Source organism: Anser anser (genome assembly GCF_964211835.1).
Source record: "Anser anser genome assembly, chromosome: 8".
NCBI classification, from domain to species: Eukaryota; Metazoa; Chordata; class Aves; order Anseriformes; family Anatidae; genus Anser; species Anser anser.
Genome location: NC_139728.1, coordinates 29,667,642 through 29,685,984, shown reverse-complemented (window position 1 = coordinate 29,685,984; position 18,343 = coordinate 29,667,642). Strand labels below are relative to the sequence as shown.

The 18,343-nt window shown below is 46.4% G+C and overlaps 2 protein-coding genes across 15 annotated transcripts in view; one reads left to right on the top strand and one right to left on the bottom strand.

Annotated features, from left to right (window-relative positions):
- Positions 1 to 6,861, bottom strand: part of ATG4C (autophagy related 4C cysteine peptidase) — a 28,273-nt gene extending 21,412 nt beyond the window's left edge. The window contains exons 1-6 of one of the 4 annotated variants that reach the window (XM_083846111.1): positions 6,634 to 6,861; positions 6,111 to 6,214; positions 4,111 to 4,246; positions 3,378 to 3,508; positions 2,276 to 2,359; positions 1,414 to 1,647 (exon numbers count right to left, since the gene is read on the bottom strand). In XM_083846111.1, coding sequence (XP_083702237.1) covers positions 1,414 to 1,647; positions 2,276 to 2,359; positions 3,378 to 3,453 — 394 coding nt within the window. In that variant the 5' untranslated portion in view covers positions 3,454 to 3,508; positions 4,111 to 4,246; positions 6,111 to 6,214; positions 6,634 to 6,861. Of the gene's footprint in view, positions 1 to 1,413; positions 1,648 to 2,275; positions 2,360 to 3,377; positions 3,509 to 4,110; positions 4,247 to 5,956; positions 6,047 to 6,110; positions 6,215 to 6,633 lie in introns of those variants that run through there. The other 3 variants (XM_083846109.1, XM_083846110.1, XM_083846112.1) reach the window with 3 other exon arrangements.
- A 7,548-nt stretch (positions 6,862 to 14,409) lies between these two features.
- The window catches only part of DOCK7 (dedicator of cytokinesis 7), a 99,358-nt gene continuing 95,424 nt past the window's right edge, over positions 14,410 to 18,343 (top strand). For 7 of the 11 annotated variants that reach the window (XM_083846070.1, XM_083846078.1, XM_083846077.1 and 4 more), the window contains exon 1: positions 14,413 to 14,579. In XM_083846070.1, the coding sequence (XP_083702196.1) occupies positions 14,542 to 14,579 (38 nt within the window). In that variant the 5' untranslated portion in view covers positions 14,413 to 14,541. Of the gene's footprint in view, positions 14,580 to 18,343 lie in introns of all 11 variants that reach the window. The other 4 variants (XM_083846079.1, XM_083846076.1, XM_083846069.1 and 1 more) reach the window with 2 other exon arrangements.

Sequence of the window (18,343 nt, the reverse complement as noted above, 5' to 3'; positions counted from 1 at the left end):
CCACAGAAATACCAGCACTCTGGAATCACCAGATCGCTTCCCAAATGAGAATTCATGGGAGACAGTGAAAGAAATTCTTTGTAACCGTAGATTTTAAAGATATGAATCTGGGGCTTTTTTATTTTGGGTTACTTCAGAATGAGCCGTTACATCCTCCTACTCACAGGTAAACTTCTGATCTTTTTCTTTTTTTTTTTTTTTTAATATACGTATAACAGAAGTTTTATTTAAGGGATTTGTGTTCTCTCAGCAGAAGATTTTCATATGTTTTGATATTTGCAGTCAGTTGGAAAGAATACTGAATGTTTTATGACTTAGGTACCTACAGCAACAGGAGCATTCAGTAAGCCAGTTTGACAGTTCAGTGATGACACTGCCAAGAAGGAAGACTTGGTGATGCAGCTGTCTTGGGACTACGCTCACAGCTTATGTCATATTTGCACATTAAGCACAAAGTATTTTCAAAACAGGCTTCCAGAACTATCTGCTACTAAAACATTCCTAAGGATTCACCAAATGGTTTAGTAAACAATACATCGTATTCTAACTAACGTGTCTGGGTGGCTTCAAGCCCAGAGCTTGGATCATTTTGACAACAGTGGTGACAGAGGGTAAGACTGATTCTTTCAAAGGGGCAATGTGGTTGATTATGAAAGAGATTGAGGAAAGGAGGATGAAAGACAAGGTGGTTAACCATAAGAACCAAAAATACCTCTACAGAGGACATGGCACAGCTTAGAAGAACGGGGATGGCATGCATGCTAAACCTTTGAAAGCAGAAAGTGTTCCGAGCATCTTAAAGCTACTTCCTTCAAACGGCTGTGACTGAAAGAGTAATTTCAGATAGACAATAAAAAAAAAGGAAAGTTCCTTTGTAAGTACACAGGGAAAGGGAAAAAATGAACTAGTGAAAATTTCAACACAGAATGATGCATTAAAGTCCTTCTATTAACTCAAAATATTAATACTGGGATAAATTGAATAGTGTACAACTTAAAAACTGATAAAAGAACATCGCTTTTGTTATAGCCCACAGCTATGGGCTGTGGAACTCATTTCGACATTCAGAGTTGAAGAAACGAGCAAGATTCAGGAGAATTGGACATTTACATGGCTCACAGCAATACGTAGATATTAGATCACAATTTTTTGAGGTATTTGACTTCACAATTAGCTTCTGTGGAGTTTCCAGTGTCTTTCTTTGACACAACCGCGTATTCCTTTTTTCAAAAATGGAAGAGTAGATCAGCTGGATCACTGCTCTGTCACAATACAATCCCAGTATTAATGTAAGGAAGCCCAGAACCAAAACCAGCTGGAACTTTAGATTCTGGCCATATAAAGATTGTCACACACTCGACAAAACACCCATGCCTATCACACCAAATATACAGCTCCTCCCTTGTAACTTACCTCTACCAAGAAAATGAAGCATAAGACCTTGAGCCAACAACATTTGACCAGTTCTCAGTGTGCAACCCCAACCACAGTCCGTTGTTAATGCAGACCCCTTTATTTGAGGAAATTCTTCTCTGTAGGTCAGCCATATTCTAGAAATGAAATCTTTACGAAACTCATCAACATTTCCTGAAATCTCCGTATTGATTTTGTCAAAATCGGATCCATCTGTAGAGAGTTCGCCAGATTCTGTAAGGCAAAGCACAATTTAAGTTATAACTTGGTATGGGATTTCTGTTACTGGAATGAAAATATACAAATATTCTATCAGAAAGATAGGGCAAACTTGCAAAAATTAATAATTGCTTCAAATACAAGAAGGGAAAATTGCAGGGGCAAAGATATTAGAAATGTTCCAGCTGAAAACTGTCAATGCAATTGCTGAATTGCAGGTAAACAACTGCTTAATTCACCTATAGGTAAATGGTATAATAGAGGCATTCAATAAGAAAAGAAAATAAAAGATTCTTAGAAAACTGCATACCAAAACGATAACAAAGGTGCTGGTGTGTGACTCTTCTTACAGGTATTGTCACTATTTCATTCATGTATTTTTAGAAAATCTCAGTTTGATGGGTAAATTACAGGACTGATATTTACAGAAAGAACAAGACTACTGTAAAATCTGAATAAAGCAGGTTAGGATGGATTGTATTAGTGGTGGCGTTCCACATATTTAAATAAGAATTTTCTAAGCTTTTCACATCTACATTCTGAATTCAGTAATTGTTAATGAAGGTCTTTCTAGAGGATTAAAAATATATCCATAGAGTTCTTGCCGAATAAGATTGCAATGAGTTAAGTGTTACGTACGTACCATCAGATTTGAAGTGGTAACATTTTCCCAGCAGAAAAACCGGAGAGTTTCTACTGAAGTAAGTTTTTGTTTTCAACACCCAACCTAAAATAAATGCAAAACAAATACAAAGCTGTGACTGTAGCATTCCAAAAAGGCATTTCTAATAGCATCTGATTAAGCCAAAGGTAACCCCTTAAAGGGCAATATAGGGAAAATGTAGTAAAAGTGGGTTTTACTTTCATAAGTAACAAAAAGGTTAATATTACAAAACACAGATAAGAATTCTGCCTTGAAAGCGATGATGTTATCCATGTGTGAATATCTGAATGTTAATACAATTGCACTACTGTTTAGAAATTGTTAGAATACAGAAGTGCTACAGCTGAGCCTAAGTTGCTTTGTCTCCATTGTGAATTCATTATTGCGTAGTTTGATTCTGAGGGGTTTCCAACTCCTCTAATAATATACACAAAGCTTTGCACATGACCAGTGAAAATGTAAGAAGAATACTAATTTTCCTGTAGGATTAAACATGCCTCATTACAACATTACATTGCAGATTTCAGACTCAAAAAGTATACAGAAAAGTACTCTCTGTTTATTAAACCAACAAATTAAGGTTAAGGACAGGTTAGTAAAAGGGACACTTGAAAATCTGCTTGGCTTTTAAACAAATTACTGACATTCATCTGTGGAAAAGTATGTTACACAAGTGTGTGAAATAGATTCGTCAGTGGAGTTTGCATTTCACACAAATCCTATTTTTTCAAGGGTACACATAAAAATAAAACCTCTGCGCAAATGATTCCATACTATCCCTGTACAAAGGCTATGCAAATCTCGTGCTATCTAGTGCTACTTACATAATGCATGTATCGTTTTCTGAAATAAGCCATTTAAAAATGAAATTATGCAAATCAATTTCAAAAATGGAAAGCTAAACAAGTTTGTTTATTCAGATTGCTTGTTATATCAAAGTTAAAATGGCTTCAAGGGCTATATTGCATTTTTGATCATTAATATTAGTTGTGTTTCTGATTCATGATTCCGATCATATCAACAAGACAAGTTCCACTCGTTTCAATAGAGACAAGATTTCAGCGTACGTTGTTTCACTTACTGTATTTCATGTTGTGCCATGCTGACATAAACTTTGATTTTATCTTTTCTACTTCATCTGTCCCTGTGGCCTCCATATTCAGATTCCAGAGAAAAAGCCATCGCTGTCTTGTAAAACATTAAATTCTGCTGCTGTAAAAACAAAAATATAAACATATCCATGGGCACAGAGCACAGTAGTATCACCACCCACACACTTGGGTACTTAAGCCTAACATGACCAGAAACAGTAATAAACTTGCAGAATCCTCTACTTCCAGGGACTGAGAAGCAATCACATGTTCCATGAATAAATCATAAAAGCATTTGATTCCAAATACCCACTAATAAAATTACAATGCAAAACTAAATAAAATATAATGTTCTCCAACAGCTCTCTACTGCACCACAAACTGATCCAGGGCGTACAACCTGTGCTGGTGTACAAGCATGCTTGGTCTAATTTGCAGTGCAATTAAGAGCTGTATTTCACTACTAGAGACTAGATACTATTCTGCTAAAAAGAAAATGGCAAGTAATTTTTTCTCGCATCAGGGATTCGGAGCACTGATAAACATATCTTGGCTTTAAAAAAATAGCATTAGTTTCAGATTTCTAGTATTTCTAGCCAAGAATTTTCCTAAGCCCAAGGGTATCTGACAAAGAACTACATGTTTTGCTGCATGTGTACAAGGCAGAAAATAGTTAACAAAAATCCGTGTAGTAACAGTGATATAATTGTGAACAGAACTAACTTGATGGAGGGATAAGATCAGAAGCCGAGCAGAATATTGTCAACAAATCCATGCTTAGTTTACATCCCTTCGAAGTATCGCTTGCAGTGCAAAAAGGCTCCCTTCTGATTTGATCATGTTTTCTGCAGTAGTCCAGCTGTATTGCAGAAATGAGAGTGGTAAAAGGGTGGTAAAAGGCACTGCCGTGCATATCTTTTTTTGTTAAAAAAATGCTATAAATTGTCCAAAAGGTGTGGCAGCAGCATGGAAATGCACATTTACTGACTCTCTGAGTTGCAGGACAGGATAGACTTTACCTTAAAACCACTCTGAATTCCTAATAATAGAAAAATAATATATACTACTTTTATTTATCCCTGTTTCTAAGAAGTCTGAGAAGGCGGGACAGAACTCCTTTTGTAGTCCACCTGCACCACTTACTAACAGGAAGTTTGCTGCTAAAAAATACAGCTTCCTTCTCTGCGTGCATTCTGTCAATGATTCATTTTTAAATACTTGGTACAGATTTTCCTGATGATATGAAGTAGCACAAATCCTTAAACAGGTAGGTGGAAAATGTTTTTTCATGTGGGACATCAAAAGTTGATAAATAGTGGAACATCACTGCAGACTTCACTATATTCTTAGCCAAGTTTGATAAGAACAAATGAAGAAGTGAAGAAAAATAAATCGTTTCATTTCATTAATCAACCTAGACCAGGAAGACACACCATCAGAGATGTTGTATCTAGAACTTTATCTACCTTTCCATGCGTGATTGTCCACGGAACTGAGATCAAAGCAGATAAAGTCTAAAGCCTGTTACTTGTCTCCAGTGGGAGCGTAGCTTCAGGAAGTAAAATGTAACCCCGATAGCATAATGCCTGATGCTGGTATCTCTCGGTGAAGAGAGTATGAAGATGTTGCGGTGCCAACATCTTCTGAGCCTGGAGGTATTCACACTGATGCACTCTTTCTGGGATCTGGAGGTCGGGCATGGAAAATCTTTTGCCCAAGCCCCCCCTAACATGCTTTTCTGTTATTCTATTGTGTTATTTTTTATAAAAGTTCCATCAACAACCTTTCTGACCAAACAAGAGGCAATACAAGCTTAAAACAAACAAACAAAAAAAAACACTTCACAAAAAAAAAAAAAACTTAAATTAGACTTTAATTAAGCTGGGTTTTTGTAGGGGAAGGAAGAGAAAGACAATTAAAGGTTGGGTTTTGATTCTTGCCCCCCCCCCCCCCCCCTTTTTCTTTAGGAAAGAGCAGAAAAGACTTTGCATAGTATCACTGACCAGCTGGCAACGTTCATAAGATTAACTTCTTCAGGAGGTGTGTTTGGTCTGGCCTGTCCTCATGTGATCAGAGATGGTCATTTCTGTAGAGGCCAGTGACTGCCATAAAAGCCAGAAACTTTAAAAGCTCCCTCTAGCTAAAATTAGGAATGAAACAAACTCTACTGGTCCTAAAGGCGCTGAAGGAAAAATGATGCAATGCGAAAGCAGCTCGTTTTCCTTTAAAAGACAACGGCCATCTCAGCACAATTTTCTTTCAGCCCGTTTCATTTCTTCCCTAGCATTACGCTAAAGGTGTGAAAGAGACTTTGAAGAAGACTGCTAACACAAAGCGGACGAATTTATTGCACTTGAAACATACAGGGTTTTCCTATTAGAATGGGAACTTAACAGTAACAGTCCCGCTGAAACTACTGGAGCGGTATCAGGAGACGGTCACTGTGAATAGATCCAAACCCAACGGGCACAGCACAAGCCCTGTTATTAAGTCTCAAGCTAATGGTTTTGTGGGGAAGTTGGCTCACCCAAGAGGTTATCTGGAACGTGCGTTACTACCAGGACGTTACCTCAGCGTGGCACAACAGCCTCTGAGCGCACACTGAAGTCCTGTGCTCTGGGACTGCCACCCACGCGGCCTTGGAACGGGACGGCTGTATCAAAGTTGCTGCTTTTAGTTTTTTTTTTTTTTTCTGTTTATTAACAATGGAAAAGCAACCTAACCTGCCGCTGCGACTCCAGTGCAAGGGATGAGCGGGGTCTGAGGGTGACGACCTTTGTTAATTACAGAACGATGACCGCCCTCGCTTTTTTTTTTTTTTTTCAACCTGAAAGGAAACCGCATTAGCAGCGCCACTTAGCAAACCTCACAGAGAAGTCCCTGACGGAGAATAACACGGAAACGTTTATAAATAAATGGGGTCCTCTGTACACAGCCCCCTCCCCGGCTCTAAGACGGCTCCCCCGTCACCGCTTTGCACAGGACCCACGACAACCCCCCCCCCCCTCAGCCCCTCAGCTCGTTCCGGACCTGCCCCGCTCCGGGGCTCGGGGCCAGCCCCCGCCGCCCGCCCCCCGCCACGGCCGGCCCGGGGCTGCCCGGGGGCTGCGGGGCTGGGCCCGGGGACGCGGAGCCGCCACCGTGAGGGCCCCGCGCCGCCGGCCCTGCTCCTCCCCGGCCGCTCCCCCTCGGCGGCGCTCCGCGACCCGCTGCCGAGCCGCCGCTGCCGGCGGGGCCGCCGCTTACCCCCGCGGTGAGCTCCGTGCTGCGGTCGGCCGGGAGCGGCCTCCCGGTGCCTCGGCCGCGGGGGAGCGGCTCAAGGACTACAGGTCCCGGCGGGCGCTGCGGCGGGTGGAGGCCGGGCGACCGGGCGGTGAGCCCGCGCGGGGCATGCCGGGGGTTGTAGTCCAACGGGAGGGCGGTTTTCCACAGCCGACCGCGGAGGCGGGAGGGCGCCGCGGGATGGCGGCGAAGGGCGGAGGCTGAGGCGAGGGATGGGCCGGGGCCGGGCGGAGGCTGCAGTCCAGTCCACGGGAAGGGAGGCCCGAGGCGTTTGTGTGACAGGACAGGCCCCGCACAGCCTCCAGCTGTGGTGTCAGGACGAGCTGTTCGCCCGTGTGACCCCCACTCCAGTAAAAGGGTGCAAAATCCCCGAATTCTGTGGGGGATGGTGGTATTTAAACCTCCAGCCTAAACGTCTATGTATTTAGTTGTATGCCAACGCGAGTTCCAGTTTTTTTTTTTTAATTCACTTTCTAAAAATGGTCAAGGAATTGCATCTGCTCTCAGCTGCCTAGGCTACATGTGCTGAGGGGTTGCTTGTAGTCCTTTGTAAAGTAGGTTCTTCATCAGTCAGCTGCTTAAAATAATCATTGGAGGTATCAGGAGCCAATGTTTGAAAAGAAAAGAAAACAAAACAAAACAAAAAAAAGAAATGCTACTCCCAAAGAAGTGCAGGATTTGGGAAAGATGGGGCTTGAATTTGCTGAATGTAACCGACATTATCACTTCACATCCTATAGAAAGGCCGTGTCCCTGTGTTCTCCATGTGCCTGGGACTCCAGCAGCACAAGTTTGGGTTGATGAAGGAAGTTTAGTGGTTTATTTTTTTCCATTTTGTGATTTTACTGCCTTCTGCTGGCCAACGATGATCAGGCTGGGTTTGATTTTTTACATTCGGCACGTGATTATAGCACCTGATGTAAAGTCAAGCTTCAGGAGGATAAATGCCAACAACAGGTATTTAGTGCTGTTTTTTTTTTAATGTGTCATCACATGGATATGATATGTTCCACATACTGGGTCCGTAAGTGCAGAAGATCTTGGGTGTAAGGGTGCAAAGCAGAAGACAAACCGTGTTTCACAGATCTAGCTGTTGGTCTGAAGATAGGTTACAGGAGATCACAGTTCTGCTCCTTCCCCTGCCTTTCAGCTCACTGCTCACCTCTGCTAACAGCACCTCACTGCTGTGATCGCAATCCTGATCTCTTCTGGGGAATCCTTTCTAGCAGTGAGCATCTCCACACAGCAGCGTAGTAACAGCACTACCGTGATAAAATTTGAAAAATCCTAAAAAAAAAATGGTCACAAGCTGTCACTGTTCCTTTTCGAAACTGGAAAGGAGAGGTAATACACAGGACGTTGCACACACACCACGTATATCTTAATATTCCAAGCAAAGATAAAGATTTAAATATAAAAAACATTTGCTGTTTGTACTAAATTCGTGAAAGACTGTCCCCACAGTCCTGGGTAATCTGTCAGTGCAGAAGGAGACAGGCCTGCCTTCAGAATTTTATGGCCTATTTTAGAAATAATAGTTCTTTAAAGTTTCATCTTTGCTTATATTTTCAAAGACAAAGATGAATGTGCTTGTCTGTTTGTGCATGGTCTCGAATATTGAGAGCTCAGTAGCTCACATGGCTTGGATTTGGGTAAATATTGAACAAAGAATTATTCAGTTGATCAGATGAAATGACTATTCCCTTGCCTGAAATTAGTTGCCTGCACCTTCCTGCTCTGAAATTTAATAACCATGCCCTGATTTGATAGGCCACACTATATGCCATCTGGATATACACTGCAAATCCCTCAGGCAATCAGGTTATGAGAATGAAGATATTTATTTTCTGCTTTTTGCATCAGTCGGATCATGCAAAACAAAGCTTTGATTGCAGAATAATTCCATAGGCAACCATAAATAACTACCTGTAAAGAAAGAGTTTTCTTCACACTGACTAATTCCTGTTTCTGTAGGAAAGATTTGCAGAGGCAGTGGGAGAGGGCATATTGCCCTTCTAACAAACATCATAGAGATTATGCTTTTAGTATTTTAATGCCATAAAGGCCATGCAAACCAACTTTGAGCTCTATTTGTGCTAAATTAATATGGTAAAAGTAACAAAATATTTAAAATCTGTGTTTATGGAGAATTTAATTTGTCTTTCCTTTTTTGGTAGGTAACCCAAACAGGTAACACAACGAGGCAAAGCCAAGAAGACTGAAAATTAGAGAAGATACTCTCTGCTTTATGGATCTTTGAGATACCACGGTTACAGAACAGTTACCCACCAAATACTGCAGATCGGTAAGGTAACACCAAATTGTTGGGCAGTTAGGGGAACGAAGCTTCTACTCCTGTATGTGCCACTGGCCTACTAGATCACCTCTGGGAAGTCATCTAAGCATTCATCAATAATCTGCAATATATTTTAAAAAGGCCATTAAATATTTGGCCAACCTGTATGTGCTTTCCAAAATACCCATCTGTGTGTTTTGTAAACAGAACAGACCTTAGGTCAAGGAGCTATAAAGAAGGGAATTTTTCCTCATTTATTTTTAGTTTAATTTCCTAGGGAAGTAAGCCATCTTTGATCTGTTTCCCTCTGGAACGTTTTGAAACCACTCTGCAATTTAATCAGGTTTGCAGAGCCTTGGAGACATTAAATACCTCCGTTTTTTTGTGGAAATTGCTGTTCAAGTAAAAAGAGACCCAGGGATAGGATAAAGGGAGAACACAGGAGCCCAGGCTGTGTTAATTCTGTTGCTCACAGAACTACTTGTTAGAATAGGTTACACCAAGGTTGCTCCCACTCATTTAAGAACAGAAAACCTCAGACATGCTTGTAGCAGGGTTGTTTGCATTTAGCAACACTACTGGAAATAGAATGGTTAGATGAAGGATACAGAGCTTTATAAAGATGAGAAGCATTTTTGATTAAAATATAGCAGCTATGGACAAGTATTTTGTCTCTGAAGCAAACCCATCTCTCTAGAATGTCACAGGTTTCCCAAAGAAGTTGGGATCTTCAAGGTTAACAGTCAATGCAAGCAAGCAATAAAGCAACAAAGAAGCGTGTATGCTTGAGGAATCCTTTCAGATAACAAAGGATTCTCCCATGTTGCTTCTTGAAATCTTCCCACATGCCTGCACAGACTTGACTATGACTATGCTATCTGCTAAGGGTGGCCCTGAGGTCCTTTTCCAGATCGGACTCACCTTTCTACCAAAGTGTGAATCTGCTCACATGTGCCAGGCGTGTCAGTCTGCCTGTGGAAGCAATTGTGACAGTGGTTTGTGCACCATTCTTGAGGTCATGCAAGATGAAAGGGGCAAACCGAGCATACCCCTCCAGAGATTGCTGTTGACATGTTTGCCTCCACTGATTTAGCCAGCATGGTTCTACTTGTACCACTTACTCCATCCCAAACCAGATTTCCTTTCCAGGATGAGGCTAGAGAAGAGGAGATGCCAATAGGATACCTGTAAGAATCTGTGTCAAGGCTATGTTTAATTTAAGATCTTAGTTAAATAGAAACAGTACCTAAAAGTGATAAACATTAGCAGAAATTAGTCGAATCTCAGTTGGGAATACCGCAAGTCTGCAGCCAAGGAGATTCAAGTTCAAGAATCTGTCTATCAAAATGAAGAAATCTGCAAGTGATCATTCCAAGAGATGAAGAATTTAAAAAATGAAGCAGATGTCAAACGCTGCTATATGAAGAAGGCTGCAGAAAGGCCAGTGGAGCTGAGGATTCAAATTTCCATTTCTCCTCCAAAAGGAGCTTTTCCTGCAGGAGAAGTACGAGTCTGGCCACCATTCCTGTGCAAATGTCTGCTGGTCTCCCCACCCGCTCCACCTAAAAATGTGGAGGTAAGTCCAAGAGGAGGGGAGGAACAGCACACCGCTGCTGTTTCCCCCATCTTCTGAGAGCACCAGTGCCTGGAGCTGCTGTTCCCCAGAGAGGAAGCGTGATCCTGCTGTGGGTCAGGCTCAGGCTGGGAAATTTTGCTCTAGGAGACTGTTTTATGCATAGCTGTTGTGCTTCACGCAGTAGTTGACATGATTTGATTCAGTGTCCAGAACTCAATGTAGCTCCCTTGCCATGTGTATCTCTTGTGATCTTCTGATGGTGGTGGCGATGAAGAACATTGTTCCCTCTAAATCTCATCTTTGAAACGCTTAACTCAAGGCACGTTGGCTCAGATTCCAGCTCTGCCGTCATTTGCTTTTGCTGTACCTGACTTGAGCCATCTATAAAAGAAATAGCATGGATGTAAGGGACGTAGTGAAAGCTGCAGGCACTCGGGCAGTCCTCACTCCTTCATTCTGTTACCCTTCCTTTCTCATTCACCCAGTAGAATCCAGGCACTGGGCAAACGAGGCAGCTCCTTCTTGCTCTGAGAACCAGCATCTTCACACTTACCACATATGTCTTGAAATGATAATTACGCACGTATAGTTTATTTGTGTGTAGTTCCTTAACTATAAGGAAATTACCTGCCTGAGAGAAGCAGAGATTTGGCCCTTAACGAGTTTAATTCCTTTCACTTAGTTGCCAGTAGATGGCTCTCTGAATTTACAGTCCCTTATTTACTTCATTGTTTATTGAATTATGCTGGACGCATTTCCAGTGGAAAATGTTTGGTGTTTTTGCTTTGAGGAAGTTTACGTAAGAACAAGGAAGCGATGGAATGAGTAAATAGACTGCTAAGAGACAAGGCACGGGATCAGTTCACTTTTTGCAAAATGTTTTGTGGCTACAGTCCAAAAGATTTTTCTTGTGCAGGATTCAACGTTAGGAATTATCAGACTCAAGGAGTTACATCTGTGTTCACAAGATGCACTTGCCACATTTGATTATAGCCAAGTAAAATTCATTCTCAATAAAAAAGAAGGCATTTCAGTCACTTATTTTAGAGGATGTATGTGGTTTATGGACAGGACTGGTTCTGAATTCATCGAAACGCTTCTTCATTCACGCCCTTTCAGTGTAAGGGAGAGAAGGGCAGGTGCTGTTTCAGATATGTGTGTTGATAGAGCACTGTGTCTGAGCTATGGACTTCAGATGGGTAGCCTGTTTTTGTTACAAGGTACAGAGAAAACAGAGGCAGAAAGGTTACGTGACTCAGTGCCTGTCAGTGGCAGCACTCACCTCGGCGCTCGAAGTAAGACGCCACATCAGTCACGCTGATTTGTCAGCAATACAGAGGCAGGATTTGTTGGCACTATGAATTGTAATGTCTGGCACTGTTGAATTTATAATTGTGAAAGACTGCATCTTTTCCTCGTATTTCTTCACTTTTTCCTCGATTTCTTTTGATTATTGCTCCACACACTGCAAGATTTAGGGTCGATCTATAGAAGCTCTTTCCAAAGCCATGTGTACATTTCTACTGCCCTCTGTGATCTCAGCATTTAAAGTCATCGGCGCCAACTTTGTAGGCTGTTGTTGGGCTGTTACTGCCTGAAGAGTAATGAGAAATCTTTCTGTTATTTTTCTGAATTTCACTTGTTGACTCAGCTGCCTTGAGAGATTTTGTTCATATTCAGTCCAACCATGTGGAGAAAGCCTGTTTATCTGCAAAGCAGTTACCTCCCGATGAGGGCATCTAAATAACTCTTACCAACTGTGTTTGATAGAAGTTTACTTGTATCCATTTTGTATCTTTGAATGGGGAATACACCTATATTGTCTTTTTGTACCTAGATGTTCCACGTTAGATAGGGTGGAGTCAGGGTTTTTTCATCTCTGTTGATACTTGTGTACATTTACATGCTTCAACAAGATGAAAAGCAAATCCTTGACAAAGAGGTGAATGTCCCTTGCTCCGTGTAGCTCTGCAGTGATGATGTACAAGCAGCACAAAGACCCTTTGCTGGCAAGCAGAGACTGTTGCCGTAGTTTAAAGCTTGACTGCTCCCAGTTCCTACCCTGCTCTTCCAGGACAGGAGGCCTCTCCGGCAGGGGTGGCAGAGCAGGATGTGTGTCCCCACCTCAGCCAGCAGTTTCAAGCCCTGGTATCCACGCAGACTTCCCTTCCTCGCAGCCTCCGATGTCAGAGCACATCTGTCAGGCGCGGCTGGGGCGCGGGCACGGCTCACCCGCCTGCCCTTCCGCCGGCAGCCTCCGGCACAGGGGCGGGAGGGCTGCTGGAAGCCGGGCTGCCCAGGCTCGTCTGGCCAAAAGGCAGTGAAAGAGCGGGGCACTGACAGAGGAGCAGAGCTGGCCCCAGAACTCTGCAGCCGGTTACCTTGAGCCCCATGCCACACGCTGCGGAGATGCAGGAACCAGCTGGCACGCGGCGCAGACGGTGCGCGGGCAGAGGCAGGCGGTACGGGTGGCTGGGTGGCTGCTTCAAGCTGCGCCGTTCCTGCCCGACAGACAGAGCCTTGAAGTCACCCGTGTCACTACTATGGTTTGAAACATACCCTCTGCTTTTCAGCAGCCCACACTAACAAACCAGTTGTAGAAAGCTTTAAAATAAGGTATATGTAGCTTTTGGGGATAATACTCGGCTGAATTTGCACGTGCCACCAATGAATCAAGTTCTTCTGTCAGTAGTAGTAACTGACCGGAGAATGAAACCTGAAATCCAAGAGCTCTCTTGATGGACCTTAGCTCCTCTGTGTCTGTATGAGGGCTCGTGGGGCCGGATCGCTCTTGGCACCTTCTGGCAGCGACAAGAATCCCCCTTTTCAGAGATGCAGGATTCTCAGTTTCAGCATAAAAGAGCCAGGCAGTGACAGCTTCCCTTAAGGCAGGACTAAATGAGTCCTCCTGCATCTCAGGCTGATGTCATTTTGGAAAGGAAATTCCTTGCGGGATGGGGGATGGGGAGAGAGGAAACGTTTCTGGTGGTCCTGCATGCCAAGGTCTGTTCTTGTGAGCACACAGCGAGAACTGATTCGGATGTCAGAAGGTTTATGGCTGGCTGGGTGTCCTGTACACCCTCTGTGGTGGACTTAGCGGGGGGGGAATCCTACACGCCGGCAGCAATTCAAGAGCAGAAGTCTTTGTGTGGGCAGACAGTTGGGGGCTATTGCCTCCCCTCCCCTTGGGTGAAGAGCAGCCCTCGCTCGGTGGCACACAATGGGTCTTTGCTTTGCAGCATCTCCATCTGCGTGCACGTGTGGGATGCGTGGCAGCACGCTTCTGTGGCAGGCCACAACCGTATCCCCGCCGGACCCGCTTCGCACATGCCACAGCCCCATTAGCTCCGGAGGGATTGCTCGCGTGGGTACGTATCCGCAGATCGCGGGGCCTGCCGTTCCCTGGGCAAACACACCCAAACAGAAACGCAGGGTAACTGCGTGCAGCTGCGAGTCGGTGGCTTCTGCCGGTGGAAAAATGGGTGTACTCGGATTGCAGGCACAACGTGCTAGAAACATTCACACAACGCAAACAGATGGGATCGGATGAATTAACACTTGCCACTTCGGGACACTTCCTGGATTACTATTAATAGGTCCCCGGGTTAGATTAATGCACAGCATATGTCGCGTAGCGTTGACTCGGAATTATCTGCGAGAACGCGTCCCGGGTCCAACCCTTTTCTGAAGCACCGAAATAGATTTATTTTTGTGTGTTCCTCCCCGTTTACCCCGTTAAAAACGAGCACCTCCGGCGCAACTCGGAGCCCGCTGCCCAGCTCCAGCCCCCTCCCGGGGCCGTGCCGGGGGGTCCGGGCCCTTCCGAGGGAGGGAGGCGCGGCGAGAGGAGGAGGAGGAAGGAGGAGGAGGAGGAGGAGGGAAGAAGAGGAGGAAAGAAGAGGAGGAGGAGGGCTCTGGGCCGGCTGCGCCGCGCGGGTGCGCGCCTCCTCCGCCCAGCATCAGGGCGCCCGCTCCCGGCTCCCGGCCCCGCAGCGCGGCCATGGCGGAGCGCCGCGCCTTCGCCCAGAAGATCAGCAGGTAGCGGGGCGGCAGCGCCGGGGCTGGCTGCGGGTGGTGCGGGTGCGGGTTATGGCTGCGGGGGGGGGGGGGGCTCCCGCAGCTGAGGGGCGGCCGGGTCCGGCTCGGCCCGCGGCCCCCCCCCCCCCGCCGCCCTCCGTGCCGGCCCTGGGGCCGCTGACGGGGCGACGCCTGCACCCGGCGGGGCGCGGTGGGGCCGGGCCGGGCCTGAGGGGGCCGCGGTTCCCCCGACAAAGGCGGCGGCGGGGGGGCGGCTCTCCGTGAGGCTGCCCGCGAACAAAGGCCGCGCCGGCCGCTCCCGGGCGCCCCGCGGCGTTTCCCTGCCGGGCCCGCGCTGCTGCGGCCCCGGCCCCGGCCCCGGCCCCGGCCCCGGCCCCGGCCCCGGCCCCGGCCCCGGCCCGGTGGGGAAACGGAGCCCCTGTGGGGGCCTTCGGCCGTGGGGGGACGGCGTGCCCCTGGCAGGGGGCAGCTGGGTGCTGTTGCTGTCAGCCCCGTGGAGCCGCAGAGCTGTTTGACGCCAAGCAGCGCCGTTTCATGCGTTGTTATTATTATTATTTTAGGCTCCTGAAATTTTCGCTGTGAGTTAGGCTTCCAGTTCCAGGTGGGAGCCGCGGATTTTCTGTGGGCAGGCCAGGCCGGGCAGCTCCGTGGCTCCCCTCCCAGCTGGGACTTGTGGCAGAGTTCAGGTGGGAGCCGTGGGTTTCGCTGGTGCTGTTCGGGAGGCTGTGGGCAGGAGTGAAAGGAGGGTCGTTTTCGTGCCACTGAGTGATAAAACTGTAGGGACAACCGGCTGCAATTGCAGAAATCGTGATAAAGGCCACTGAAAAAGAAGCTGGTCAGAGGAAGAGGCTGGGAAGGAGGTAGAGGAGGGGCATCCATCCCACCCCACACAGGATCTGAAGGCAGGGGTGAAAATGCTGCTCCTCTCGCCCATCTCTGCAGTTTTGGGTGTGCTCCGGCCAGGGGTTAACGTGGCAGGTCAAGGTCTGAGGAACGGAGAGGGCTGGATTTGCTGCCACACCATTTGAGCTGGTTCGGGATTGTAGTCAGAGGAATAGTCACAGGAGAGACAAATACTAGAAGCAGGAGCGTTGGAGTCCTGCAGCCCCGGCAGGAAGTTAAATAAAAGGGCCCTGGGGTCACCACCGTGGTGCTCCTTTCTTCTGCCTCCGTCAGCCTCTCGTGCAGCGCAGTCGGTTCATCAAGCAGTAGCACGGACACGTTAATTTCATGGGGTGGTGACCGTGAGGGTTGCAGCTGTGCCACCATTGTGTACCTTTGCATCTAAGCCGCTTGATGTGTTTTCAAGCCAACCAAATGGCAGCAGCGTGTGCGTGCGGGCAGAGGTGGGCTGAGTCGCCAGGCTCATTTGTGGGGTTCACCGTCCTTGCAGGCCGTGCCTGCGCAAGGACCAGGCAGCCTGCGGTGAGGTCAGCTCCTCCGGGAGCAGAGCTGTCGCAACTCCAACTCCTCTTTCTTTCATGCTTATTTGTCAGGCTGCTGCGTTTCTGTCTGGAATTCCCCATGTTTTAGTATTGCCGCCTGAGAAATCTCAGGTTCACAGACAGCACATCCAGTGCACGTGAAAGCAAAAACTTGTGGGCAGAAGATGCAGCCAGGGTGCTTGGACTGAGCTGTAGCCCTCCTCGTGCTGGCACAGAAAGTGCTGCTCTGCATGCTCCTGTTCCCGAGGCTCAGAGACGGGGCTCTGCTCACCAGCAGGCAGCATACGGAAGTCCCAGGAGCTGCCTTGGTGGCTGCTGGAAGCCCTCCCCCGTTCCATTGTTTAAAGAAGAATAGATCCATCACATATTCACGCTCTGCCCTCCGGTTTGGCTTGCTTATTGAGGTAGACATACCATTTGTCTTATTCACAGGAAATGGTCATGCCGCTCTTGGTCTGGCTGAAAGTGTGTAATTCAAATGGGGCATGCTGCAGGTCCGTGAAGGTAAATTACTTTAAGGCCTGCGTACCAAAGAGATGCGAGTCTCTAAGCTGGTTATTACAGTAGTGGTGGAAAAAGAGACAGGAGGTTGGCTGTTCTGTTTCTTAGAAAGACCACAGATGTGGTCTTCACGGCACTGATTTACTGCCTGTGCTCTCCTCAACCAGTGTGGTGAACCTCAAGGGTGCACACAGGACTCCGGGGTCGGGCGGAGGCTGTTTGTTACTACTGACACGTTTAAATGTTAGGGTTAGCAGCTATCAGTGACTCCTGCAGCAGTTTGAAAAAATCTTTTTAAGACTGCCTGTTAAAAGATATCTTTCTGACCAGGTCATGCTGCTTTTTTATTGGAAGGCTTCAAACCAGAAGAGATTTTTAGCTTGAACTTTGGCCACTCCATGTACTTATTCATTCTTCTTGACCCTCTCAGAAGTAACTCTCAAGTTAAACTTGCTATAGAGGGGTAAACAGTACCTGAAATCTTGCCTGAAATTGTTAATTTTTAATTGAAAATATATTGTTAAAGATTTTTTTATTAAACTACTGGAACGTCCTTCTGGAGTGTCATAATACTTCTGTAGTTGCTTATACGCTATTTTTTCCATCCCTGTGTAAGAACAGACGTATTTCTATGTAGTGCCTCTGTTCAGCTCATAGGGTTTTTGGGAGACTGGAAAAGAGTTAGCAGAAGGCGGGATCCACTTCAGCTAGGTGAACTACGGGCATTAATACCTGTGGGTAAAAGGCAAACAAGCACCAGTACGTTACTCTTGAGCCAGCCAAGCTGCCTCACCAAGGGCTGAGCATTTGGTCTGAGTGCTGTGTGCGGCCCCTCTGGGGCTGTGCTGTCCCTGCCACATGCTCACCCCGTTCCCTTATCCCCGTATTTTTTCTGGTTGTGGTGTCGCATGTGAAATGGGATGTGGAAGCACCACCTCCAGAAAGGTCAGTACCGAGTTCCTCAACGTCCCAGGCACTGAAGCAGGCTGGATCCCAGATCTCCAGTCTTTCCAGGGGCCGGCAGAGGAAAAGACCTGCAGATTTGGTTGGAATTCATATAAAGAGAAAGGAAAAATCGCTCTTTAAGCATCACTCAGCATACACAGCTAGGCAGATGAATGCAGCCTTTCATACAAGTCCCTGTTTCAGTGCCCTCTCGTTGCTCATGAGCCATCTCGAGACTGGGCGACGTAGCCCAGAGCTGCTGCTTCGGTCAGACCTTCACCGTTCTGAAGGCATTTGTCCTTGGAAGAGTTTGTTCTTCCTTCCCTGCTCCCGCGGTTGAACAGGGTCCTTCTGACCTGGAATAATGCACCTGCCTTACCCTCAGTTTTACTATGCCTTTCAGCCTCACGCAAGGCTCAGGGTGTGATTTTTTTACTGGTGTTTTTTATTCTCCTGCTGAGGATTTTCGCTTTTCAAGTTCCTGGCTTTTGGTGGCATCTGCAGAAAACACTTTTCACCCTCCCGTGTCCACTTGCTTGTCCCTAGGTGCTTCTGCATGAACGGGAATCACCCGGAGCCGTGTGGCACTGCTGCCTGGGGCCGCGGTCCTCGGCAGAGCCTTGCCTGGAAGGAGCTGGTCCTGCTCTCGGATCATAAGTGATCCAGAAATTTCCCACCATCCTGAGGTTTCACATTGTGTATGGACACATTTTTGGAGTCCTCTCGGCTTGTTGTCTTTATTCCCGTGCTCTGAGGGCAAAACTTTTGTATTTGCTACATTCGGAGCTAGTGCCTCGTTTCTGTGGAAGCTCCCTTGACACTGATGGGTGACTGCAAGAGGAGCCTTGGGAAGACTAAACGTACATTTGTGTT